Source organism: Aphelocoma coerulescens, chromosome 4A (genome assembly GCF_041296385.1).
Source record: "Aphelocoma coerulescens isolate FSJ_1873_10779 chromosome 4A, UR_Acoe_1.0, whole genome shotgun sequence".
NCBI lineage: Eukaryota > Metazoa > Chordata > Aves > Passeriformes > Corvidae > Aphelocoma > Aphelocoma coerulescens.
In genome coordinates, this window is record NC_091018.1 from 12,865,970 (window position 1) to 12,879,345 (window position 13,376).

The window sequence follows — 13,376 nt, forward strand, 5'->3', positions numbered from 1 at the left end:
AGTACTCTCTAGAAAATGAAGTTTACCGTTAGCTATGAGAAAGTCTCTAAGGTGGGAAAATTCCAGTCTATGACGTGGTTGTTCTTAACCTTTAGAGAAAATAGCGTACTAACCACTTTTAATATCTGACTTTCCTTCTCCACTTTCAAATGCTTGATGCTTCTCTTTATGCAAAATGCTCTCAAGTGTTTGTCACAGCTTGTTTTTTCCTTGAAATTCACAGGAACATTGCATGCTGTACAAAACAATCAAGCTGCTGCTTTCATGAAAGATCTCCTTTGGCTATTTTTTGCTTGTGTGCATCACATTTGCATTTGACACTTTGTAGACATGTTCTTAACTGCTTCTCTTAGACTATGCTGTGTACTCTGTGCATCTACAGGACAGTGGCTGAAAAAATCATGTAGTCACACAACAGTATTATCACATGATAATCTAATTAATTTTAAAAAGTAGGAAGTCCTTTTTTTACTTACTTTGTATACCAGATTTTGTACTCATATTTGACAAATTGTACCGACTATCTCCAATTGGTATTTTTTTTTATGTGTTGGGAGGCAAGGGGGTAGTTGTCATGTTAAAGTTGTAGATTTAGCTATTAGCTCTTTGTTTTCCCAGGTTTATTACTCCGTATTTTACAGTCTGCCAAATATAATCACCAGGGCTGAATGTGTAGTCTCCTACACATCAATTTAGCAGGCTTCCTCTGCCCAACTCAGAAAGATGCCACTTAACATATTGTATGATGAGAATTATGTTCTCTTGTCAGATTTAATAAGAGAAATTGCAGATTCACTGTTACCCACTTGTATGTTTTAAACACTGCTGAAATATGTAAAGAACTGATAAGACACAGATCCAGTGACATTTTCACATACTATCCGGGTAATTCCATAAGATTTTAAAATTTCTGGATGGTGATTACTCAACCTTTTCCAAACAGGGGACTAATTGTAGCAGTCTGCATTTCTCTAGCACAGATATAACTGGGTTTGGGTAACTTCTTAAATAAACCTTAGTATTCTGCAGAATTACGTTCTAGGCCAAGTTGCTACACAAGCTCCCTTTGTGTGAGTTCATAAGCACTACCTGTAAGCCAGTAGGCTGCTGAATTCACAAGAACAAATAAACTCATTACACCAAGAATTGCCAAATCCATGCAAGGCCCCCAGTAGCAACAGGTTTGTAACTCGGATCACGGCTGAAGAGCAGTGGCTATGTCTGCCAACTAGGAATGAAGTGAGAGGGTTATAAAGGCACCTGCTGAAGAAAAGAGGAGCCTTCGAAGACCTTGTGAGCCCCTCAGTGAGCAGGTGGGCTTGGCCTCCCGACCTTCGCACAACCAAGGAACTCAGTGGAGGTGTAATGGAACCACGTGAATGCACTGCGGGGATGGTGACCTGCTGTTAGCAGCAGAACCTTGATTCTGCAGAAAACAACAGCTTAAATAATAAAACGTGCCTTAAATATGGGTTGTGATGTGTGTCTTTGCTGACTCGAAAATCCCATTTCCAAGTGGCAGTGCCGCTGTCACGTGCCACCAGGTGGCAACAGCGACCTGTACTCGGCTGCGGAAGTCCTGACAAGGGGATCCGGTAGCCTGAGGACTATGTAATGTGAATGCTGCTCAATCTGGAAACTTTTTGATCAATAATAGGAAAAAAAATTATAAAAATTACTTTTGAAACCATCTGTTACTTGCTGTTGTTTAATTACCTCTGGAACTGTATCAGGTACATACAGTACCTTCCCTTAGAATGGCAAAAGTGTTTTGTTAAGAAGGGCCTTGTAAAGGTTGTATCCTGTTACTCTGGGATCTGTTCACACATTCAGGAAGCTCTCCATTAAATGCCATAATCCAAAATCCACCTCTAGGACGCTGGTCATTTCTAGCTTAATCATACCAGCAATGAGCTTAAACCACAACTGTGCAATACATGTTAGGTGTAAGCAATAAACAGCTTTATAATTCAGACACCAGCAGGATCTGGAAGTAACACAGCTCTCCCTGGGGTATTTGCAAGTTGACTTGAATAGTTGTCACCTTTATCTCCATGCCTATATCAGCCTCCAAGTGTGATCAACCACAGTAACCACACATTACCCTGAATGCAGCAGTGTTACCATCATGCTTAACATGCTTATATCAAGAGTTGCTATTTTAATATTGCTGTTAGTAATAGGTTATGTCTCTACAAGTAACCTTGGCTCTGTCCAGTAGCACAGTTCTATGCATTCTTGCACTTACCTGTGCAGCCCTGTTTCATTCAGTTCCTTATTTCACACGTTCCCTTCCAAGTTTACCTACTTTAGGGTTTCAGATTTTTTCCTTGCTCATAGAACTCCTCCTCTAGACCTTACAATAAAGAAGGTACTTGTCAAATGTGCTCTTGGTTTATGTGCCACTCATTTGTAAGCCAGGTTTTGCTGAAGATGCCATTTCCGAGGATGTCCATGGCTGCAGGGCTTTGCAGCAGCCGAGCAGATGAGAGCAGCCCAGTTCGTGGCTACAAAAAAATGCTTCAAAATTCTGCATCAGTAACAGGCAACAGTGTGCCCTAACAGGCTTTACATTGAGTATTCTTATAGAAAAGGGTTTGCTTTTTGTTGTTGTTGTTGTTGCTTGGGGTTTTTGAGAGGGTTTGTTTTTTGGGTGGTTTTTTTTTTTGCTTGTTTTGGGGTTTTTTCTTTTGTTTTTATGCATGTTTTTTCTCTTTTTTGTGTGTTGGGGTTTTTTTTTGTGGTGGAGGCTTCATATTAATGCATCAATTTTCTGTATCAAGTTTTCATTTCACCCAACAGAGAGTCTCTGGTGTTGCCAATAGGGTTTGCAAATACAAGACCACATTCAGCAGTGGGAACTATAACAAAATAGTTCATATGTCCTTTGCATCTGGTTCAAAGAGTTGATAGCTGTACAAATACTCTTTGTTTATACAACTTTATCCCAATATTGCGTTTTTAATCCAGGCTTTAGTAGCCAGAGCTTTATTGTGGTACTGGAAAGTCTTCCAATATCACTGTATTTCCCAACCACACAGTTTTTTTGCTAATTTTTCTTTTTTTTCTTTTTTTTCTTTTTTTGGCTATGTGTTCATTCTCAAACTGGGAGAGCCAGGAACTCTCACAGTTTGTGTTCCTGACCCCTTGCACTGTTACTGGTGTTTCTGCAGGTGAGCAGTGGGTTAGTTCAAGATTCTAAAAAACAAAATTGATCCTAACAAAGAGAGTTACTATTTTTTCCTCAGATCAGCACAGCAAAACAACTCAACTGCCCACGCACACAGGGACCAGTGCCAATACAGCAGCAAAACAGATCCATGACAAGATGAAGGGTGGGATTGCAGCCACTCTAACTTGTATCAGTTTAAGCTACCATAACCCAGGCTTTAATAAACAGTTTTACAGCTGTGTATTCTGTCCTGAATGCCAGATTTTGCCCACCTACAAACAGTGATGTCATCCAAATTTAACAATGATCGGTGATTCCTTTGGAGGTCATAAAATATTTCCTGATGTAATAAGCTACAACTTTGCCAAAATCTGAGCATTATCTCAGGACAGTCCCCAGCCAGAAGAGTCTAGTTTTGTTTAAAGTGAAAGGCACTTTAAAAGAGATTTTAGATCAAAGCAGAAGCTGTTAAAAGTTTCTTCCATCCAGCTGAAATGTCCTAAGCATATTTTGCTACTCTCTGCAATGGCATCTTTTTCTCCCCTAACCTATGCAGTCATTTTGCAATATTGAAAACCTATAAACAAACTGCTCTTAACAGAGACAGAGTACTATAAAATTTTGAATATCTGTGAGATTCCAGTGAGCAGACTGGTGCAGTACAGCCTTTAACTCTCTTAAATGATGGTTGAGAGTCTTTCTTCATGAAGAATTCTCTTCCTTCTCTGTCCAAAACAAATTATCTCGCTCTTAACCAAAAGCCTATGGGTTTGATTTCACACTGATCACAGATTATTTGTAAACACAACAGTTCTTGTTTAAAGGTTTAACATGCACCAGGATTTCATTCAAATACAGGAAATGCACAGAAGGATGCTGCAAAGTACTGCCTGCCTTAGCCTTGCAAACATGGCAAATTCATTGCATAAGCCAAAAGCCATCACTTCAGCTGCCACTTTACCCTGCTGTGAAAATACTTCAATCTTGTCCTTTGTATCTATTGTTACTTGTAAACATCTACACACTGTGAAAAACTAAACTGAAGCTATTATATTTTCCAGAGTACTACCATTTCTGCTGAGGGATCTGTTAGATAAAAGTAGCTGGTTTTAGTTTATCCTAGTCCACATAGGGTATGTGTCTGCCTTTCCCCTTGATGCCTTTTTTTTTTTTTTTTTTTTTTTTTGCTGCTATTTTGCTTCCCTGACTGCCTGGGCCTTCTTTCTTCCTCATCCTGTACTGATTCTTCCTTTTTTGTAACAGTCTCAAACACACAGCTGCCATCAAAACAATCCCTCCTTTCCTGCATTTACATTCTTCACACAGAGCAACCTTTTACACACAAGAGTTCGGCAATCTGGTCTGTTTGCGGTGTTCTGGTCTATTGCTTTATGCTCTATTTGCTATATTTTGCTCTATTCAATCATTATTAAACATAGTTAATTGCCTAGAGGGGGAAGGTCTCTCACCCACAGTTCTGCCATCAGCATGAAAAATTCTCCCAGGTGTTAAGAGGCAGTGTTTCTATTTACCCTCAGGCATTTTGGGGCAATCTAGAGAACAGAGGCAGGCATCCCCTGCTAATTTTCCTGGGTTCATTTTCTCATCACTCCAGAGTGTTCTCTGGTCTCAGAAAGAATATTTGGGGGAAGCTGAGACCCATCCTGCACCTCATGGTGAGCCTTCCATGTTTATGAGTCTGAAAATAGCTAGCTAGATTTTTTTTTTCATCTAAACATAAAACTACAGACTTCTTTTTCCATCTGTTTCTGCAGGCCTGCCTGAGACCTTTCTTTAAGCATCATATTCAAACTTCAGGCTGCTCCAGATAGCCTGGAGTAAACAGGTTTCAGCAAACCCTCACTTTCAGGATATTAAAATTCAAATTTAATAAAAATGTGTTATTTCTGATCTGGAAGAAGCATATCATAATCTTGATGTCAAATAGATTATTTTGTATTCTTGTGCAAAGGTAACTCCTTCAAATTGCCATATAAAGTAGACTTCATATGCGAGCTGAGTACTGAACATTGTTGTGCATGAAAAATGAAGTAGATTTTTCTTAGCTCATAAAAAAAATGAAGACAATTAGAATAGAAAATTTGGATCTTTAAAAAAGCTTCTGTATCTCCTCCCTCAACTGCAAGGATTATTTGCTGACCTTGAGGGGCCAGTAATATCATTACCTCATGAGCATATCCTCACAGAAGGTTTGCTACTGATTCATATGCAGAAAGGAACAGCCATGACTTACTTAACAACCTGTGTAGACATCATAAAATTGTTTACTAGTCTGCAAACAGAAGCTGAAAATTAGCAAAAGCACAGTTTTTAGTGTGTGCTTTTGTGGATGACAGAGAAGAAAGAAACCTCCCAAAAGAGCCAGGGAAGAGGTTTGAACCAAAGTGAGCCTGTTTGTTGCCACTCCCACTTCAGAAAAAGACAGTTTTGCATTTGCAAATAAATGCACTATTCAGCAGAACTCCAGCTCTTCTACCAGTTACTTTCCTAAACAGGAGACTTTCCTATGAGATGCTGGATGTCTGCTGCTGTTTTGCAGAGGAGGTTAGTGCCAGAGGGCGTTGGTCTGTTTTCTGAAAGGGATTGACAGAGTTCTCCCTATGTGTCATGAGAGCTTTTGGTAAAATTAGATTCTGCCCTGTCCACAACAATAAAGGCCATACCCACGTGCAGCTTACATAGTTCATATGCTTCCTGGAACAAAACCGCAGCAACGTTCGTCTGTTTTCTTTATTTCCACAGTGGCTCCTGCTCTGAAATCAGGTGTCTGCCCATGGGATGTCACTGCCACCGAGGGCCTGGGGGTGACAGAGCACGGACCAGGCAGAATATATTCATCAGTCAAACAGCACAGTGCAGACAGGTCAGCATCACCCTCGGCCTGTGGTCAGGCTGCAGTTTTGGTAGTTAATTGTTTAAACAACAGCAACAAATCATGTCTCTCTGAGGATCTGCATGCGTTCCTCCATTAGACCTGATTTGTATGGTGAGGACAGGCTGCTGAAAGGAAGAGCAGGGGCTGAATTATCCCGTGACTTTGCTAAATTTGTCCTTGTGAATGGAGAGAGAGAGTGAAGTATTTGTCTGCAGGGGGGAGCAGACTGGTAACTGTCAGGAACAGCTGGAACATATATACTGTGTCATTTTTTTTTTGTGGCACTGGGCTTTTCTGCTTGCTGAGAGAATGCTGCAGAGGCATGTTAGCATTCTGCTGAGTAAGTGTGGTGTGAGTTCCATATGTAAACAGGGATCAGTTGCTAGATGAGAGAAAAAGGCTGTTCTCCCAGGGCTATGGCTGTCTCTTGCATGCACCTCAACCTTCACACTGCCTGTATGGTGTCGTAAACTAAATTTGAAGCTAGATTCTCAGAAAATTATCTGCTTGTGGAAATGTCAGTTGAGATAACTCTGGCATCCCTTCCTCCTTTTATACCTATAAATTTGTGAATGAAATAAATCCTTCTGATTTTTCCCATCCTCTCCATCCTGATTATTCATTTGTGCACAAGGAAATAAGAACTTTCACTACTCTCAATAATAACACCACCAGCTGCTGTGCAACATGGAAATGGATAAGCTTAAGTAGCACACAACTTCTATCAGTGATCTGTAGAGTCATGAAGGAGTTTCCCACCAATGTTTCATCAATTCCCGTCATCTCTTCTGCTTTATTAGTAGTCAAGTTTTTCCTCTGAAACATCAGTAGCCTAAGTTAGGAAATGAAAGGAGTAGACCAGTACTTCCCTGACAAGCAGTGAATTCCTCTTAGGGATCTGGCTGATGTGAATTGCACTCACATCCATGGTCAAACTGACCATGGTTGCTCTGATCTTTGCTAGTGGCACATATGAGGTTAGTCTGGTGGAGGGCAGTGTTGTTTTGTGTGGCAAGGTTTGGACAGCAGAGGGGCTACAGGGGTAGCTCTATGAGAAGCTGCCAGATCCTTCCCCCATGCCCAACAGAGCCAAGGCCAGGTAGCTCCAAGATGGACGTGCCGCTGGCCAAGGCCGAGCCAATCCGTGACAGTGCTAGCACCTCTGGGATAATCTACTTAGGAAAGGGAGAAAAAACCTGTTTAGCAGCAGAAGAGAGGATTGAGAACTTCCCATTCTGTTTCCAACCTCAGTGCACCCTCTACATAAGTCTTCAACTGTAGGATTTTTAAAATTAAGATGCTGTCATTCACCATCATAATTATAATTCACCATTATAATTTAAATGTGGCTGAAAAGTTTGTGCATGGAGCAGGACAAAAGTGAAATCCCACTTCTTCCATCAGGATGAGATACCATTCATTTTTAAGCCTGTTATTGTCAAACACGTGTGAGTGATGCATTATCAGCACAATGAAAGTTGTCAGGGTGAGAAAATAACTTTATTTGCTCTTCTAATGTTTGGAGCACAAATACCAAGAAAGCACAGCAGCTTTCATAACAAACACGTTAACCCCCACATGCTCTGCTTAATTATGGCTTTCTGTATTTCTCCTCAGGCCACTGGCACCGTAAGTAAGCTGGCACAGATTTTATTTATTCTGAATATGCTGAGTGCGAGTAGCTGGGCAGGTGCTTTGCAGGCAGCTGAGCCGTTCCAGCAGTTCCAGAGGACAGGGGCCGTCTGACAGACAAGTGACACATCGAGTAGGGAACAGAATCACTGCACCCCTCCCTGTCACCATGGCTACCACTCAGCAGGCGGGTTTTGGGCAGAAGTGCCAATTTAAGCAACTGCTGATTTCTTCTTATTGCCCCTGCATCACCCCCTCCCTTGATAAGGTATGAGTGCTATAGCTGGCCACAGCATTTATCAGATCAGGAAACTAGTCCTGATGCAGCTGGAAAATAATGTCTCTCTTTTTTTGACTCATTCTTTTCCAAACAGTCAGGTTTGTGATTCAGTTCCTCATGCAGGCACACAGATACACCATGTCTGTGCAGTGGAGGTGACAGCAGAAATGCAGGGACAAGGATGGGGACTGCTGGTGATTTAAGCAGCATTATCGCTGACCACAGCAAAGACAGAGCCAGAGCTCTGCCTAAGGCTACGGTCTGCTATTCAATATTTAAATTCATCTGGTAGCCCAGTCTTCTTTTTCCCCTGTCCTGCCCCCTCCCCATTCCCTCTGCTGCCTTTCTGCAAGTGGTTAATGCAGCTGCACAAGGGAAGCCATCTGTCTGAAGGATGATCCAGTAAAAAATGGATATTGTTAGGACACTGCAGGGATAACACATGAAATGTATCCTAACTCATTTTATTTTGGCAGTTGGACGTTTTAAAGCCTTTAATTTAAGGCTACTGTATCTGTCAGGGTGACACAGGCAAGTCACATATGGAAGGAAAGTGTGATTTTCCTCCCCTAAATAAGTTCCATGGCTGGATTTATCTCTTCAAGAAGAAGTGTTGCAAAGCCTTGTTCACAAACCTGCTATTAAACATGTGAAGTTGTTAAAACATCACTGTGGATAATGGATAAATGAAGCTGAGTGAAGGTGGTAGTAGAATAGAAGGCTGGGAATTAAATAATACTGCAAGACTGCATGAAAACCACTCTCAAAATATTTTAAAAAGTCAGAGCACATTTGAAATACATTTATAGTTTATTCATAACAGTTTTCGTTTATCGTAGGATTCTTTTGAGACCAGTGATAATGTAAAGCACTAGCAACGGGAATCTATGAGTTTGTACGGATTTATTTATATTTTTACGTAAATTTACATAGGGCCTGTACTTATACAGTTATGCCATTTATAGTACATATTATATTAAATATAATAAATACATATTGCCATCACACTTTTGCTTAAAAACTTGAAAAACACAATCATGTTTCTAGTTTGTGAGATTCCAGAAGTGACACTGCAAGCTGTTGCAGCCTGCCCTGCCAAAGAGCCTCACCAGAGACCTGAAAACTTCTGTGAAAACATTAAACTCTCCCATGGGCCTGCTGGTGCTGATCACACCTTGCAGAGCCAGGCTGCACTGCGAGTGCTGTGCCTGGCCAGGGGGCACATGAGACTCCTCTGAAGTAACAGATTTGTGAAGAACCACTGCGTCCACCTTAACTAAGTCAGAGTTTAAAAAGTCTTCTGAAAAATGAACACAAATTGCCCTGACCTTGAAAAGGCAAGAGTTTCCCACCCTGGAAAGAGGCACAAACTGCAAGGATATCAGCAATGGTATGCACTCTGTGGGCATATTTTTTATTTGTGACAGTGGAGAGGCAAACAGCCTCTTTGAAGTCACTTTCTGAAAAAGTATATTTCTAAAAAGTCTGTGATGATGTGAGCAGAAAAATCAAGTTTATTCCTATTAAATCCATACAGGGGGCTAAATGCTACTGGGAAAACCACTAAATCCACAGGCTGACGAAGTTTGGTAGATGGTGGAAGCTGCAGTGGAGATTTCAGTGCGGACTGACCCCACTGGCGCTGGTTTTGCCTCCCGCTCCAGCCAGAGCCCTTCTCTTGCCGGGTCACCACGGTACTTCACGGGGACCTCCGCGGTCACGGCTGCCTCCGGCGCTCCCACGGCTCAGCTGCGGGGCTCGCCCATCCCGCTCCGCCGGGCAGGGGCTGCCAGCATCCCCGGGGCTCCGGGTAGGGACAGCCAGTATCCCCGGGGCTCCGGGCAGGGGCTGCCAGCATCCCCGGGGCTCCGGGCAGGGACAGCCAGTATCCCCGGGGCTCCGGGCAGGGGCTGCCAGCATCCCCGGGGCTCCGGGCAGGGACAGCCAGTATCCCCGGGGCTCCGGGCAGGGACAGCCAGTATCCCCGGGGCTCCGGGCAGGGGCTGCCAGCATCCCCGGGGCTCCGGGCAGGGACAGCCAGTATCCCCGGGGCTCCGGGCAGGGGCTGCCAGCATCCCCGGGGCTCCGGGCAGGGGCTGCCAGTATCCCCGGGGCTCCGGGCAGGGGCTGCCAGTATCCCCGGGGCTCCGGGCAGGGGCTGCCAGTATCCCCGGGGCTCCGGGCAGGGGCTGCCAGCATCCCCGGGGCTCCGGGCAGGGGCTGCCAGTATCCCCGGGGCTCCGGGCAGGGGCTGCCAGTATCCCCGGGGCTCCGGGCAGGGGCTGCCAGCATCCCCGCGGTGCGGGCCCGGGCTGTCCGGGGCGGTGCGCGGGAGCCGCCCGCTGCCGGTGCCGGTGCCGGGGGTGTCGCAGCCGGCGGCGGCGAGCCCCGGCCGCCCGTCACGTGCTCGGTGTGTTGCATTGTGCTGGCGGCGGAGGGAGGGCTGGCCGTGTCAGTGATCAATGTCATGACTTCTTCCGCGGGCTGGAGCCGCAGCAGAGCGCAGCTGAAGGAAGCTGATTGCTGCGGGTGCGAATTGGCTGGGAACAATACACACACACGGCCGCGCACCCGCACGGGCGGACACCCGCCCGCACTCACCGGCGCACACACGGGCGGGCACGGCGCGCACACCCGCACGCATCCAAGCACACACATCCAAGCGCACACGCACACATCCCAGCGCACGCACCCGCATCCCAGCGCACGCACCCGCACACACACACGCGCGGGCGGCCGCACACACCCGCGCACACCCGCACAGAACAAGCACACACGCACAGGCAGCCCGCACCCTGGCTCCCGCTCCGCCGCTCCGCGCCCGGGGGGAAGATGAGCTCGGGGGACGTGGTTTGCACCGGATGGCTCATCAAATCACCCCCCGAGAAGAAACTCAAGAGATACGTAAGTGCAGAGGCTTTGCTGATATTTTTTTCTCGCTAAAGGGGTTTCGGCATGTGCTCGCTGTCTGACTCTCCCTTTGAAATCTCTCGTCCGTTTCGGCTTCGCCTTGGACCAAAACAAAAAGATTTTCAAGTCCATGCGCTTACAGAGTATTTTAGTTTTCACCGACATTCTTGTGCCCTCTGGAATTAACCTTTCCCGGCTCGTAAGATTATAATACTTCAGCTGTTATGCAACATATCTTAGGTTAAAAACCACATTTCGGTTTCAGTTAATGTTGCCGTAACTAACAGAATTGTTGTAACAGAATTGCAGATGTCACTTTTCCAGGGACGGACAAGAACATCCTAAAAAGAAAGAAAGAAAAAAAAACCCCAAACAGCCAAAATTCTGATAATTTAGATTCTGGGGCTTAGCTTTGTTAAGATGCTCTGTAATTTCTATGACACTTGCTAACGGCAACATCTGCAATAGTTTTATTTACCAATGCCAGATGCAGTTGTTAGCAGAAAGCTTCACTTTTGGTCTGTGATAAAGAGGTGCTGGAAGATGCTGTGCTGTAAAGTTCCTGATAGCTGAAAGGTGAAGGGAGCTGGGGAGATGAAGCGAGCCCTGCATGGAGATCTGCAACTGCACTATGGGCCCCTTGTTTCATTCACTATCTGCTTGCCTGTTTGTCTGGGGAAAAAAAAAAAAAAAAAAAAGGATGTGTGTTGCAAACATAGGAAACTGTCTCATTGCAGGGCTGCGAGGAAAGCACTCCGGGCAGGAATAAATGACCCCTAAAAATTTGCTTGGGACAGCATTAAAAATCTAAGCCCCTCGTGGGCCATTTTGCATACTCATTTGTGATGGTTCTTCATCAGGCGTGTTGTTATGTTGTTCTGCTGTAACACTTTTGGAACCGATAATACCCGTTTGAGTCATGCCCTTCTAACCTGACTTCCCCCAGAGCTCTGCACCGTACTCGAAGGATGCCACTGGCCGTGTCTCTGGCGCTCCGAGCCGTATGCACAGCTTACATCATTTGTCGGATTCACTTCTGTTTATCAGCATTTTCTCTGGAGTGCTGATGTTAGCTTTTCCCAGTAATATGAGGCATAACTGTCTCATGAAGAATATGGTGGATATCATTTGGTAGCGTATTTTTTCTTTGGCTAAAAACTAGCAGAAAGGATAATTTACTGATGTTGGAATTTATTTTTAACTTATTCTAAGCCAGAGTTTCTTCTTTTAGACCACAGTATTGCATTGAAATGGCTGAATATTTGCTTTGTTCAGTTAGCATTTTCCAATTCTAAAATAACCACTATGATATGTCTCACGGGAGCTGCAAATAAATTATGGGCATCTAATTTTTGCTATATTTTGTAATGAGTGCACTAATAGCACTGTATAGCAGGCACAGTGTAAGAGCCACTGATTCACTCAGCTGATATCACTAGTAACTCTGTCAGTGAAGCTATTTTTGATGACTCAATATTCATAAAAGGGCAAAGTAGAGAAAACAGAATGTGATAAAGCTGGGATTTGAAAGCCCCCATTATACAGTCAAGATAATAGTCACAACAGGGGCTCTGATCAGCTCACGAGGCTACTTGCAGTCTGCTCTGCTCAGATTTTGCACTACAAAACCAGGGGAAATTTGGTCTATGTTATTCTCCAAACATCAGCCACTAGATTAGCCAGATCTGTGCAGATTAGGCCTTGTTTTCTGGTTAGGAGGGTAAGGTAGTCCTTTGTCCATAATAAAGCAGAAAGAAATCTGCTGCAAGTACAGCAAAGCTTAATGTCTTTTCTCATATGACTGGTTACACAATGGATGCTACAAACCAAATGGAAATTGTCTCTCACCTGCTGTAAACTACTTTTCCCCTATTTTTCGTAGAGTATCACCAGCATGGCAGCTGTGCATCTTGCACTGGGGTAGCAGATAGCTCAGGCTGAACCACAGTGACTGCTTAAAAACAACAGAGCTTTAAAACAATGACTGTTTAAACTGACTTCAGTAGGTGTCAAGTGTCAATCGCTTACAGGAGAATGGTGTTGGCTCTGGCTCTGAACTGACAACATACATAAATCCCCGAGTTAACACCACCCTTTGTGTTCAGCTGGAAAAGCCCATGGTCTGAGCCGGCGCTTCCAGGGAGCTTGAAGTGCCAGCTTGGCCTGCTGCTCATGGGACCTCTCGTACACTGCCCAGCCTCACTTGCTCTCATGGGGTTGTCTCCCAGTTTACATTTTCCTGAGTTCAGTGTCCGGCCTTTGTCAGGTCCGACCTGAGGGTCCCGTGTTTTACACACAGATAAATGCTTAAGCCTCCACCTATTACAATCACTAAGAAAATCCAGTTAATTTCAGTGGAATCTGTAGTTACCAGATCAGACAAAGCAATTAATTCAGGTTGTGAGATTGGGAGTTGCAATAGTCCCACTGAAGCCACTGGGAATGTTTGCAGTGTTTATAAAATTAAACAAATTAATCTTTCCAAG

The 13,376-nt window shown here is 44.3% G+C and overlaps 2 protein-coding genes across 4 annotated transcripts in view; one reads left to right on the plus strand and one right to left on the minus strand.

Moving 5' to 3' along the window:
• Positions 1-9,666: 9,666 nt before the first annotated feature.
• LOC138110668 (skin secretory protein xP2-like) lies at positions 9,667-10,638 on the minus strand. The gene has a single exon (XM_069015871.1). The coding sequence runs from the start codon at positions 10,636-10,638 to the stop codon at positions 9,667-9,669; it is 972 nt and encodes a 323-aa protein (XP_068871972.1).
• The window catches only part of GAB3 (GRB2 associated binding protein 3), a 65,124-nt gene continuing 62,242 nt past the window's right edge, over positions 10,495-13,376 (plus strand). For all 3 annotated transcript variants that reach the window (XR_011150935.1, XM_069015350.1, XM_069015351.1), the window contains exon 1: positions 10,495-10,884. Coding sequence is in view for 2 of the 3 variants with exons in the window: in XM_069015350.1 (XP_068871451.1) it covers positions 10,813-10,884 (72 nt within the window). In the remaining variant the exon portion in view is untranslated. The remainder of the gene's footprint in view (positions 10,885-13,376) is intronic.

Bases quoted from the DNA above. Each gene is read 5' to 3' on its own strand.
- LOC138110668 (XM_069015871.1), bottom strand. From the start codon at position 10,638: ATGTGTGTGCTTGGATGCGTGCGGGTGTGCGCGCCGTGCCCGCCCGTG.